The sequence below is a fragment of the Corvus brachyrhynchos genome, unplaced genomic scaffold (genome assembly GCF_000691975.1).
Source record: "Corvus brachyrhynchos isolate BGI_N302 unplaced genomic scaffold, ASM69197v1 scaffold413, whole genome shotgun sequence".
In the NCBI taxonomy this organism is placed as follows: Eukaryota; Metazoa; Chordata; class Aves; order Passeriformes; family Corvidae; genus Corvus; species Corvus brachyrhynchos.
Genome location: NW_008237240.1, coordinates 358,002 through 372,439, shown reverse-complemented (window position 1 = coordinate 372,439; position 14,438 = coordinate 358,002). Strand labels below are relative to the sequence as shown.

The 14,438-nt window shown below is 43.1% G+C and overlaps 1 protein-coding gene across 1 annotated transcript in view; it reads right to left on the bottom strand.

Annotated features, from left to right (window-relative positions):
• Window positions 1–9,288: 9,288 nt before the first annotated feature.
• Window positions 9,289–14,438, bottom strand: part of PRDM15 (PR/SET domain 15) — a 30,728-nt gene continuing 25,578 nt past the window's right edge. The window contains 7 exon segments of the mRNA XM_017730179.1: window positions 9,289–9,765; window positions 10,244–10,456; window positions 10,797–10,877; window positions 12,010–12,185; window positions 12,372–12,455; window positions 12,949–13,080; window positions 13,769–13,888. Coding sequence (XP_017585668.1) covers window positions 9,289–9,765; window positions 10,244–10,456; window positions 10,797–10,877; window positions 12,010–12,185; window positions 12,372–12,455; window positions 12,949–13,080; window positions 13,769–13,888 — 1,283 coding nt within the window.

Below are 14,438 nucleotides of genomic sequence, written 5' to 3'. Positions count from 1 at the left end.
TTCCCTGAAACAGGAAATCCTGGTGTCCCTAAAGACAGAGGGAAAGGCAGGAAGAGTAGTGTTTATGCTGCACATTAAATAATCCGTGGTCAAGTAACTTTATTAAAGTTATTCCAGCCACGGTATTAATACCACTGGAACAAAATATCTCAAGTTATAATTATTCTAATTCACCAGATATTCTAATATCCCAACGACTAGGGGCAAAAACCACCAGAGGGAAAACTGTGGGAGAGACTTTGAAATCCTCCTGTCCATTATGGTACAGCCCCCCCTTGTCTCCACATCCCACCTGAACCTCCCACATCTCCTTCCTTGTCTCCACATCCCACCTGAACCTCCCACATCTCCTTCCTGGTCTCCACATCCCACCTGAACCTCCCACATCCCCTTCCTTGTCTGCACATCCCACCTGAACCTCCTACATTGCCCTTTCCTTGTCTCCACATCCCACCTGAACACCCACAACTCTCCCCGCTTCTCTCTACACCCCACCCACCCTCTAATCCCTCTATTTATATTTATATAAATATATTTATATTTATAAACTGTATATAAACTATAGTTATGGTTTAGGCTCAACCCCACTATTTTCAACATCCTTCACACCAAACACAGGCACCTTTAAAGGCAATGGAGAGCTGGAAGGATTCTGGAAAGATTTGCAGCCAAGCACAGACCACACACATTTATTTGCTGCTTCCAGGCTGATAAGTGTCCTGTGCAACCAGAATTTGTGATTTCTTGCAAGCATTAATTGATAGCAGCAAGTTCTTGCTCTACTTGAATTACTCCTTAAACCACTCTTCATTTCGATAAAACGCTTACAACTTAATTTCTAGACACTTTTCCAAGCAGGCAGACTCAGAAACACTGGCTGTACTGTGAGAAGACAAAGTAAATGAAGAAGGAAATGTGTGTTTTGTGTAATTAGAATGACAGCTATCCCTTTACTACCTACAGATGCTCTCAGGGGTGAGTGCACGACTTTAAAACAGCAGCAGAAAACAGAGCACTCTTTTCCAAGCTCTTTCTGCCTGGAACAACTCATATCTCTATTCAACCCATTTCTTACTTAAATAACCACACAAGTATATCATGCCTGGAGGAAAACTTTAGTGCATGTTGGGATTTGCATGTATTTCGTGGGAAAAAAAGTAGTGAAAAAGGGAGGAGAGTGAATGAGAAATAGGTGCATTTGCCTTCAGGACAAAGTTTCCAATTTTTCTCTTTGGTTATGCAATATAAGATCTTCTCTTTTTCTTGTTTCTGCATCTTTAAAAATGGTGCTTTGTCACTGATTCCAGTCTCTTCAGCAAAAATCTTCTGCTTGCATCAGCATGGACTTCACAGGGGGGCAAAAAAGCAACTGTTCTTTACTTTTAAAGACACACACAGCCCCAAAAAGAGCCCACTCCTGCCCAAACACCCCCAACATATGTACCCATATTTGCAGTTCAACAATCCTGAATTTTAGCCCCTAACAAGGGCACAAGTGCCACCTGTATGACAGCCAGACAAAGGTATTTATTCCTTTGAAAGCTCAGATTAGGGGCAGAGGTATTGGTGTGGAGAGCAGGGAAAAGGAGTGTGAACAAGCAGTTTATTTATTTATTTTTTACCTACCAGCCAGTGTAACAGACTGAGAGCCATTCTTTTATATCTCCCTTGGCAGAGCAAGGATCTAGGGTTACTACTTCCCCACCCTTTCCTGTAATGAGCTGATTTGATTTTTTAGAGGTTTTTTTGATTGCAAAGCCCCCCTTTCCTCCAGGGTCACCCCCCTGACAACTCTCCTGTGCCTGACTTGCACACAGGCACCACAGAGGTTTATTCTGTGTATGAGAAAGGACAATCACCCTTGGGAAAACTCTGCTCAGAACCCCCCTTCCACAACTCCAAGTGATGCCTTTTCCTGGTCTTAAAATCAAGAGTCATACACAGTTAGAAGGGGAAAAGGGATTTTACCTTGGTATTTATTTTAAGGATCCTTAGGTGCACACGTCCAGGTCATGTGCATTGAAATGCACCCCGCAAAATGCCCACCCCAAATGATCGGGTATAACATTATAGGTGTTACTAATTAGCACATCTATCAAAGATTCCCCAATGAGAGGCTCAAGGGAGCCCCCCTCCCCAAGGAACCTTCCCCTGGATGGTTCTCTCTTGGTTTACAGAATGTGTTCTGGAGAGGACCTTGGGGTCTGGGGCACACTGATCCCTGGCTACCAAGCTTCTAAAATGTTGAGTCTCTCAGCTTGACAAACAAGTCCAAGAATGTAGGCAAAAAGCACTAGGAGTACAGAAGTTGTAAAAAGGCGTAACAGGGGTATAAAAGAAAAGGCAAAAAATCATCATGGCATCACAAAAGCCATGAAACGTGGGCCCTCTTCATTCTCTTATCACCGGGCATCTCACTGCTTGGTTTCTGCATGCTGCTGCACATAACAACACACTGAGCATGTGAATCCCAACCTTTGAGCTTAATTTATGGTGAATTCACACACTGAGCACACCCCAGCACCTTCCCCTGTGCGGGAACAGAGCACAGATTCTGTGCAATAATCACTAATTAGTGAACAGCCCTGCAGCCAACCCCAGCCTGCCATCAGTTCAGCACAGCAGGCTGAGCTTGTGTTCTCTCACGTGGGTTTTAGCTGTGGTTCCGATGTGCCTCGTTGTCCCCTCAGTTTTGAATCCATTTCTTGATGCTGAGAATGTTGGGGCTGTTCAGCTTGGGGAGGAGGAGGTTGTGTGGGGAGACCTCAGAGGAGCTTCCAGTGCCTGAAGGGGCTGCAGGGAAGCTGGAGAGGGACAATTCATCAGGAACTGGAGTGACAGGACAAAGGGGGAATGGGGACAAACTGACAGAGAGTAGGGTTAGATTGTATATGAGGAAGGAATTCTTTGCTCTGAGGGTGGTGAGGCCCTGGCACAGGGTGCCCAGAGAAGCTGTGGCTGCCCCTGGATCCCTGGAAGTGTCCAAGGCCAGGTTGGACAGGGCTTGGAGCCACCTGTTCTAGTGGAAGGTGTCCCTGCCCATGGCAGAGGGTGGTACCGGATGGGTTTTAAGGTCCTTTTCAACCCAAGCCATTCTATGATAACCAGGAACAGGACAAGAGGAAATGGCCTCAAGCTGTGCCAGGGCAGATTCAGGCTGGACATCAGGAAAAATTCCTTCACAGAAAGGGTGGTCAGGCACTGGAAGGGGCTGCCCAGGGAGGTTTGGAGTCCCCATCCCTGGAGGTGTCCAAGGAAGGCCTGGACGTGGCACTCAGTGCTCTGGGCTGGGGACAAGGTGGGCATCAGTCACAGGTTGAACTTGGGGATCTTGGAGGTGTTTTCCAGCCTAAAATGATTCTGTGAGTTTACGTTCACTAAACATGAAAAATACAAGTCCTGGAGACTTTGAGGTTCCCCTGAGCTCTGTGCAAAGCTGTGCTGGGAGAGACACTGAAATGAGCACGTGGCTTGAGGGGAAGGCTGGCAGAGCTGGCTGGTGTCTGCTCTCATTAACAACACCCTGCACGTCAATCCTGACGCGAGTAACCCTGGCAAACGAGCCAGAGCTTGTGCTGCCTCCTTCCTTGAGCTTCCATCACCCATCACGGCAGGAACATAAGGCTCAGGTGGGCAGGAGAAGGGTGGGAAGCTGTAGAAAATGAGCATCACTTGTTTCTCCTAATTTTAACTCCTCATTTTGCCATTACTACACTTTTTTTTGTTTTTGCGCTACACTTCTGGGACACTTTAAAAACCTTCTAGAATCAAAATCTGCAAGTAAACAGAAAAACACAGGAAAGCACTCAAATGACAGCAAAAAGATGTTAGGACTGAAAAACTTGGCTTTAGATGAAATAAGCCCCCAAACAGTAGTTTTTATTGCTTTTCCTATCAGCTGCTTTACAGACATTGCACCCACTAATCAGATTTTCAGAAAGTGTTAGCAACTAACCAGGCACTGTAACTGGCCAACACAGCTCCTGGGTAAAGCAGGAAGACAAGAGCATTACAGCCCAAATGTTGATGGAATCCTGACTCTGGGGGTGACACTGAAATCTCCAGGACAAGGCTCACTCTCACTGCCCCTTTCTGCTCAGACGTTGGGAATTTAGCAACAGTGAGCTTGGACTCTCTACATGAGTAATCCAGCGTTTCATCTATCAGCAGCTGTGCAAGAGAGCTGGAGAGGGACTTTTTATAAGGGTATGTAGTGACAGGACAAGGGGGAATGGGTAAAAACTGAAAGAAAATATGGTTAGATTTGGTATTAACAAAAAATTCTTCCCTGTGAGGGTGGGGAGGCCCTGGCACAGGGTGCCCAGAGCAGCTGTGACTGCCCCTGGCTTCCTGGAAGTGTCCAAGGCCAGGCTGGATGAGGCTCTGAGCAACCTGGGATATTGGAAGGTGTTCCTGCCCATGGCAGGGGAGTGAAACCAAATGATTTTTAAGGTCCCTTGCAACCAGAGCCATTCTGTGATTTAAGATTCTGCTGCAGGGGCTCCCTTGGACTGAATCCTGTCTGAACTGAACTGGCAGCAGGACAGATGCAGAACAGCCCTGCAGCACCCAGGAGGGAAAATAAATCCAGAAGAGCTTTCTCAAAGCATCTTAGGGCAAGAAACATCCTTTCCAACCACAGCTGCGCTGATTTTTTAACAGCTTCCTGCCATGTACAGTGCAAAATCAATACTGAAGACAATCAAGACAAGTTGATGAGAAACATGATAGAAATACTCTTTTTCCTTTATCCTGTTACCACCACGAGACTTTGGGTTTGCTATAGGGCAAAAGCCCCTGTGTGGAAACAAACCAGGGTAACTAATCTGAGATTGAAGTCACTTGGCAGCCCAGTCTGTCTCCAAAACTGCTTTTCAAGCAGAGCTTTGCTGTGCCTCGTGGTGTGGATGAGCAGATCCTCCTCCCACATTCATCTCCTTTCACACCAGATGAGGCCAACTGTGAGAGGGCCCAAAATACAAGGGTTAAAGGGTTTCCAACAGGTACACCCAAATCAATAATAAATGTCAGGCCAAAAGGAATCACAGTGACGTTATTATTACTGTGAACATCACCAAGGAGATCTGATCACTGACCAAGAATTCACATGCATTTGCATGGGGTACCTATAGTCTGTACACGACTGGCACTCGGATGTGTGGTATTTATTCCATTCCTGGTTTTCCAGATGAGGAATTGAGACATCTTTGTGTATGCAGAACAAATCACTGACAAACTGGCAGAGAATTAAGTTCTTGAAATAAATCCAACTGTTACCTGGCTGTTAACTTCACACAATCTCTGGAACAATAAAAGAGTAAGAGATGTGGCTCGTTAAGACTGGCAGGAGACTGGCTGGTGGTTTTCTGCAAAATTACTCACTTTTCATAGTGACACAGTTAAAAAGAATAAAAATTAGTTTTAGAAAGTATAGTAACACTTGATACAATCAATCTCCTGAGAGAACTCAGCAGAGAAACCATGAAAGATTCAATCTCTTCTGCTTTCTGTTATTACCAGTAACAAGCCAGAGAATAAATATTTTAGAATGCTACCCCGTGCTTCTATAATTTGGGATGCACAAAGTTCCACGAGATGAGGGTTAATCTTACTGCTTTGGGGGCAAATCTGCGAGGTTCAAAGGAAAAAATGTTTTGATATCTTAATTAAGGAACAGAAAAGAATAACACTGGCAGAGAAAGGGTTCTGTACCTCGATGCTCCTTTACTTCAGAGCCTGTGTGCCACAGACAGCATTCAATTAAATAATAGTCTTAGCAAAGAACAATGACAATACACAGAACACCACACAACATCACTCCTTTGGCTCAAAGTAATTCCAGTTTGTGACTGAACAGTTGTTATGCAAAAACCTCTGACACGTGGCTGAAAACAATAAAACCTTCACATCCTACAGCTGAAAAGGCAGGGAACAAATTGGCAGAGGAAATTTAGATTGCACATCCCTTATGGAGTAGTTTTATTTCTTGTGCAGTTTGAAAACAGCATTAAGTACAACTTTGGTATTCACCTGGAAAAGGCTTAGCTGGGAGAGCTGCTTGTCCAAGGGAAGCTCTGTCTGAAAAGGCAGCAATTTCCAACGTCTCCAAACAACAGAATTTGAAACAAAAGCAAACAGAATAACTTGTTCTCAATTTTTTTTCTTTCATGGTGCAGCACACCCAAGATACAGTTGTTTTCTCATAGGGATGTTAATAACAGTAGTAATAATAAAATCATGCTGGGAGATGATGAGGCACCGCAGCAAGGGCTGTGGTCAAAGTCACGCTCCTGTCTCAAAGCAGTGCTCTGGGAAGATCAGCTTTCAGAGAGCTTTCTCGTGCCTGGCCTAACAAAAGCCTTTCCAGTGGTTATATTTTCCTCTCCTGAACATTATTTAAGGTAATTTTTACAGTAAGAACAATCACCCACTGGAACAACCTTCCCAGAGATGTGTCACTGAAGGTTTTAAAGACACAAGCTGACAGGATGCTGGTTAATGATGATTTTATGATTCTATCACCCCACCTACGCTCCATTTCCCCAAAAAAGGCCAGACCAGATCATCTTTGGAGGGGCCTCCCAGCCTGAGCTGTTCTATGATTTTGGGGATACTGAGAGACTGAAGAGGGACATTTCTATGTGACCACCAGCATGCAAGCAGTTACATGCAACTACTTACTGATCATTCCGTCTAAAATACCTGGAATCAACCACTGCCAGAAAGGCAAGATCCTATCCCCTGGATGGGGATAGGGAGGCCAGGCAGCAAGGGAGGGATGCCAGACCCCCTAACAGTACAGAAACCCAGGGGATCACATTAGGATACAGAGATTTTGTGAAGCCAGAGAGGTCTCTAATGGTTGATTAACTCTGAGTGCAATTCTTATCAAACTGGAAATTATGTGTTAAAATGATACAGGTTGATTCAATGCAGCACAAATGCCACTGTCAGTAGTATCAGCACAGAACAGATGGACTCTGCTAAGGCAAAAAACCTCTTCTTCCCCAATTAAAAGCTTAATCACCATTTACATGCATCTCAACAAAACTTTGATCTTGTAGAAATCCTGTATTTACCACAACAACTCGACCTAGGAGCTCTCCATTTGCTTTCCTTCCCTTTTTTCCCCTCTCTCCATAGTACCCTGCCAAAAGATAATGTGCCTTTACCAATTAGGCACCAAACACAGGGGGAAAAAAAAGTTTCAAGTACATAGACAATATATTTCATAAATAAAACCTGGCTTCCTCTTGCCCAGTGGGTTTGGTGTGAAACAGAAGCATTTGTAGATAGGACAGAGGAGAAACTGAACTAGCTCAAGCCAATGGTGGAATAATCCAGGAACTGTACTCAGGATATTGGGAGGCTAAAAAATTACAGGATCTCACAGTATTTGTGTGAGAAGTACCTAAGGAAGACAGAAGAGGGTAGGGAATGAAAAATTCTCTTCCCCACACAGCTGAAAGGTACCTCCTCTTTCTGATATGCATCCCTGTCCCATCAAATACTGGTGCCTCCCATGCAACTATTTTATAGACTTGTTGACTTTTAAATAAAAGTAGTTCTGCTCCTCTGACACACAAAATCTGTCACCAGAAACCCCTTTCCTATCCCTGTCCTGCAGCTTTACACAGAACTTGGCATACCAAGCCTCTGGACACAGCCATGGCACCAAGAAAACCATCAGAGGTTAATTTTAATGTCCAGACATTTATACTTTGGGAGAATGTGTTGTAGAGATTATAAGGCAACCTTTAGGGGTAAAGTAGTCCGTGTTAATAGAGACTTTCAAAGCTGAAGTCGTTCCTACTCAAGTTTTCACTAAAACATAGAACTTTTTCATAAATATGATAGGCACAGACAGGATTTTATATATATATATATATATTCCTTTCTGCTATCAGCTCATTTTCCCTGTGGGAATAATACTATCTTCTCGACATGCAAAAGGCCAGACTGCACATCCATGAGTGGAGAATGGAATGAAGGTGTGCTGGCAGCAAAGATGTGTCTGACCCAACCCACGATCTGCATCCCCAACAGTCATGCAAACCTCGCCCATTACACTGGGGCACACTGACTCCCCGTGGCAGGACACAGAATATGCTTCAGACATTCCTTTTTCTTGCACTTCACACAATCTTGTGTGTGGCTGTGAACTTTGGAAGTAAGTTTTGGGAACAGAAGGAACAGAATCCACGTTATTTCTGTGAGAAAGGGCAACACGGGGATGAAAAAATTAATGGATCGTATTGGCAACAGTGTTTTTCACACAAATACTCACCAGGAACACACAGTAAAGTACAAAGGCTATATATATATATATATATATGTGTATGTATATATATATAAAAAGAATGCTTTCTCAAATGTTTATTACACGATGAAATAAGTCTAATTGAAAAAAATTCACATCCTGAACTTCATCAAAGGGGACCGATTGCTCTTCAGGTCTATTAGCTAAAAGCAAGATTGAAAGAGCAGGTTTGAAAAATTACATAAAACTGTCTCACATTCTTCTTTCAGTTTGTAATTGGTTTGATTGGAACTGGACTAGAAGACCATAAAAGTTTGCTTCAGCTTTAGACCAGGCCTCTGGCTCAAGTAGCACTAACACTGTGGGATGGGTACAGGGTTTTTCCCATGACTAAAATGGAAATAACTGGTAATATTTTCTTCCACACCACACTCATGCCCACCCCAAACCCCCAAATTCCACCTACTTTACCGATGTTGTTAGATACAAGACCTAAAGAATTGATAAGAAACAAAGACAATTCTTGTTTTGCCCCTTTGTGTCTTCACATTTCAGTCTCTACCAGCTGACCACAAGTACATTCCACCCACTGTGAACAAGATCTTCAGATGTCATTTCCAGACTTCGAAAGAAGTGACATGGTATGGCTGAAAGGGTTTTTGTACATCACAAGTGCTGTAAAATTTAGGATTTCCCTGCTTTGGTTAAGGTGTGTGATGATGCACCTGTCAAATCTCAATCTTACTGGACAACTGCAAGGGGCTACTAAATTTGTGGTGAGATTTTTTTTCTGTTTGTTTTCCTTTCTGTTATTTTTTAAGACAGTGCAAGGTCTAGAGACAGCGTGAGAATCTCAGACCAGGGTGTTGCAGGGCGATCTGCCAATTTCAGCTTAAATTTCATTGTATAAACATTTTCCCATCTCTGTTTGGTATCCAGCAAACAATCCTATTAGAAATGTTCCAAAGGTCTGTGTGGTTTTTTTTGTCTCTGAGTACTGTCCATGCCAGCACTTTCCCAAGTATAAATTAGTAGCTGTACATCTGCTGCTGCTGCTCTGTCTGAACCGGCTGCTGGCCCGGCTGCTGCGGCGTGGCCGGCGCCGGGAGCAGCAGGACATCAGTCTGAGGCACTGACCTCCAGGCCAGCGGGTGCTGCTCTGTGATCTGGTTGCCCAGGGGAGCAATGGAGTTCACCAGGGTGGTCAGGTTTATGAAATGGGCCACGGACTGGGGGTTGGGTGCCTCAGGCTGCGGCGGGAGCTGAATGTCACTCTGGCGGTTGTGCAGCATGGCCGAGCCGCTGACGGTGTCGAAGGTGACGGTCAGGATGGAGTTGTCCAGCTGCAGCTGGCGCTCCGGGGCGCTCAGGTGGCCCACGGCCACGGGCTGCAGGTTGGTGAACTGGGTGCCAGCTGCCGTGGTGATGGGGGTGACGGTGATGTTGGTGAGCCCCACGGAGCTGGACGGGGCTGTGACGTTTGGGTCGCTGAGGGTCACCACGACCTGAGGAGAAACACAAAGGTAACCTCAGCCTTGTAGCTTTCCAAGTGACCACCAAAATCAGGGAAGTGCTGGTGGGCTCAGGCAACGCCAGCAAGAGAAGTCCTACATTCCCATCTGTGCCTGAAACTTGGAATGTAACAGTTTCCACACACAGAAGAAAGATGGTGATGGGAGAGAGGGATATGCAAGATTTAAAACAAGCAGCCAAATTAACTTTCAGTCTTTTAACCACAGCTTCAGCCAGTTACTTGAGAGCCAGCAAACAAGTTGATGCTAACACCAGAGGAAATGAAAACAAACAGGAGGAGCTTGGAGGTCCAACTTCACGGGTTTTTAAAGTCTCTATTCATCTTTGTGTTATCACAATTTGTCCTATCAGCTCCCAATGTTCCAAACACTCTTCTGTGATTTTTTTTTAACCAAAGGCAGGGTTATCCCTCTAATCAATGCTACCCATCACCCTCCTCCTGCAGCTCACCTGTTGGATGCTCTGCACAGCTGAATTAGTCTCATCTCCAACATTCCCAGTGAATTCACCTTCCTTCTCTGTGTATTCACTGAAGGCAGGGTCCTCAGGCACTTGAGCTTCCTCCTCCTCCCCAGACTTTTGTTTTCGTTTCTGGCCACGTTTGGGAGTTTTTATGTGCTGCTTCCCTTCTGGTAGCTCACCCTGTTCCAGGGCTAATTCCGGCTGGAGCAAACATTTCCAAACAAAACATCAAGTCCTTTTGCTTAATGAGTTCCAAGAAAGAGACAATCACCTGAAGCTGGTTTACTGTCAGTTCTCAAGAGGAGAAACAAACTTTAGCAAAATCCTGACCCCAGGGATTGAGACCTCGCCCTGTAATTATGTTTTGCCAGCACCCCTGTGATACAACCAAGCAGATCAGCAGCTTGTGGCTGCTTGGACATGTTCCACTGGGGCTGACTCTCTAAAAAAGCACATTCCTCACCCATCAGCCCACACCCAGCTGTGCTATGTATCCAAAAAGTGATGTCCCACCTCACCCTCCAGCAGGCCTGGAACCCACCTGAACAATCCCAATTGAAGAGGCATCAATGGTCGTCGTCTCTGGCAGGGGCTCTAAATCATCAATCCTCACTGAAAGGATCTGAGCACAAAGAGGTGTCAGCTGGAAAAGTGCAGCAGTGCAAACCACAGCCAAATAGCACAGCATTTCCCTAATAAACCCTGTCACCAAGCAAAAGTGATGTAATCTAACATTTTACACACACTATTTAAAACAGGGAGTTAACTGTGGCTTTTTTTAAAATAACCTTTTGGCATATCATCTTTTCCTTTTTGCTGAAATCCAGCAAAACGTAAACACAATAAAAGAACATGTCCATTTTCATATTCTAGACAGAACACAACCCTCTGGGAAGTGATGAATTCTACAGAAAACAATGTGTTTGGAAAAAAAAAAAGTATTATGTTAGCATTTCAATTTATAAACCTATCAACTGTGTCCTACTTCATTATTTTCAGATGAATCTACACAGCTCATCAAAGAATAGAGACAAATTGCCCTCTGGACTTCAGATATGTAGCTGCATTTTAAATCCCCAAATCAATAAGCAAAGCATTTTGTTGACTTCCTTCACAGTCATCATGATAAAACAGCAAAGCAATGCTAATGATAAATTGGTAGTTAAAAAAATAAAAGCAGCCTCAAAGGGAACAGACAAGCCTTAGTCAAACCTAAACAAGAAATGCTGAGGAGAAATACAATAGCTATTCAGAAATTTAAAACACAGAAAAAACCCCATTGGGGTCAGACAAAACATCCCTCTAATCCAGATTCTCTCCAGTCGCATTCATCTTTTAATACTGAGAATAATTTTGTGTCATCAGCAGATGCTGCCATCACCTCTCTATTCACCACTTCTTTCAGATCATTTCCGAATACAGAGAACACAATGTGGAAAAAAGAATCCTTTATACTCACTAATGGATGGAGACAAAACATGAAAAAACATATATTTAAGCTGAGGCAGAAAAGGAAAAGAGATTTACATAATCAGAAGAACTTCATTTTTAGGGACTGAGAATCAGATATATTTACTACTAAAACATAACACAGTGAAATGGCTGATTCAGTTAAGTCCATGTTTCACAGACACTATGTAAAATTGGAAAAAAAGAGAGAGAGGAAAACAAAGTAATTCTTTCCAAGTCACCAAAGACCATAAACATTCTTTAAAAAAAAAAATTTCCACCATCCACCACACAAACTCCCTCACCTCTGGGTGTTTACGCCTCATGTGTCGACTCATGGATGCCCTGGTAGAAACCTTTGTCCCACACAACTGACAGCTCTGGGCTTCCACCTTGTCATGGGTGAGCTGGATGTGCTTCTGCAGCATGTAATCAGTGACATACTTCTTATCACACACTGAACACGTCCACTGTTTTCCTACTGGTGGCAGAAGGAAGGAAGGAAACCCAGTGGATGAGCATCGTACTGCCAACACCTCAACGAGAGGAACAATTTATGTTTGGTAACAGGATGTGGAACACTAGTTCCAAGACTGGCCAGTCTAAAGCAAAATTAAGGAGCAGAATTAAGGTATTTTTGCTGGATACTGTTTTTTAGGGGGTTTACCTGTATGAATCAACTTGTGAGTCTCCATTGTATTTCTCTCACTGAATGTCTTGCCACAGAGCTCACACATGAAATCTTTGATTCCTGCATGAAAAGCACATTTGGCACCTGTGAAAGCAGCCTAAAGCTATCTGGGACAATTCTCTTATTAGTAACATTAAAAAAAAAACCCCAGAAATCACAGACTAAAAAGGCAGAAGAAGCCCAGCCTCAGCAGCTGTTTTTATCTAAGTCATTCCACTATATCTGGCAGAAAATAAATCCAAGAGAAACTGATGTGGGGGGTAAAATTTTGTTTTAGGAAATGACAACCTGAATTTAAAACAAACCCAACACTCTAGACCTACCCTAGACCAAGAACCTAAAAAAAAAAGCGAAACTTGAAACCAACTAAACTGCATTTATTTGCAGAACAAGTGGTCCTGGCTGAGGACAGGACAAAATCTCACTTTTCAAAGAGCAGAATATGCATATTTTATTAGTTTTTCTCATACTTTCTGACTGTTCTATGTAAGAATTCTCATAGGAGGCATTTAACTGATCCAGTGCAACTTTTGTCCATCTTTGGAGTCCTCACCTGTGTGTCTCTTGTAATGCTTCAGCATGTTGACTTTCTGTGCAAATTTTCGGTGACATTCCTTGCACTCGTATTCCTTAATCCCTTTGTGAAGCTTCATGTGGTGACGAAGGGCATGTTTTGTCTTCATTCCTGTGCAACAGCAGGTACAGGACACTTAGCCCATCACTCCCACCTTCAGGGGAGAAACTCAGGCTCATGTTGTTAACCAACAGCTCTATTTTATATTTGCTGCAAGTCCACAGTTGCGTATTTTTAATTGTCTATGTAGCAGTGCACATTATCATTATTATTTTAATTCCAGAAAAAAGCTCTGGTAAAATCTGAGTAACCACTGACAGAGAAGCAAAACAGCAGGGACAAGCAAAGATAAAACATCCTTAGAAGTGTCAGATTGACTACTGCCTTTCACTAAAATACCAGCTCAGATTTGTTCAAGTTATAACATGAGCAATTAAAAAAGTCAAAGCGACTTTTAAGGCTCTTACAGAGAGAAATTACTCTACTTCTTAAGCCTGAAAACAGACCAGAATGAAAAAACATCAACCTGCATTCACTTTTGTGCTGCAAATCAGGCATTCCTCAACCTGACAGAAGCAAATGCTGCTAAAATCAGTGCTGTCTTACAGGCCATGAAACCAAACTGTAAGAAATTAGGGCAGCTCATGCAACCATAATGGCTCCTGATTAATAGTTTCCACCTCTCAAAAATGCAGGATTTACAGCACTGCCACTACTCTCAGCATGGAAGTTGTTTTAATTCAGATATTCACCTGCTACTCAGTATCACAAGGAATGGAAAACAAGGCATCAGACATACCTTTGCCACATTCTGCACACAAGTATTCTCGGATATTATCATGGACTCGCATATGTTCTTTTAACATGTCTTTTCTAGCAAATGATTTGCCACATTGCTCACAAGCATGACTTTTTACACCTTGAAAATAAATTTAAAAGACAACGTAAACAAAAAAAAGATGTTAATGAGTAATGTGCATCTCCTAAGAAATTGATTAAAGAGGTGAATTAGAGGGCAACAGCCCACCTGTGCTGACAACCACACTTTTCATGCATATTGTAGCCCAAACTAAATTAGAAGGCTTCGAAGAGAGAAAAAAAGTGGCTTTCTGTGTGAGAAGAAAAAAAGATAAAGCCTGAGGTAAGAGAAGACTAAATAGCATGAAATAGTAATGAGCTGTTAAAAATGATTTTGCAGTAGCAGGTTTCAGCCTGTGTAATGGTGAGAAGGTGGCATGGATAAGAATTTGGGGAAGAACAGAATACAGGGATTAGGTGAATCCTGCAACATATTAACTAGGAATTTGGATTGTGTGTCCAGATCTAATCTCTTCATTAATATTACCTGCTTTAGAATACTGGTTTACTCTAAAAGCATAAATATAATATTTACCATATATATATATCTATCTGTAACTTAGAGTGAAAATTCTCTAGCAAAAAAAAAAAAAAAAAAAAGGAAGCACTGG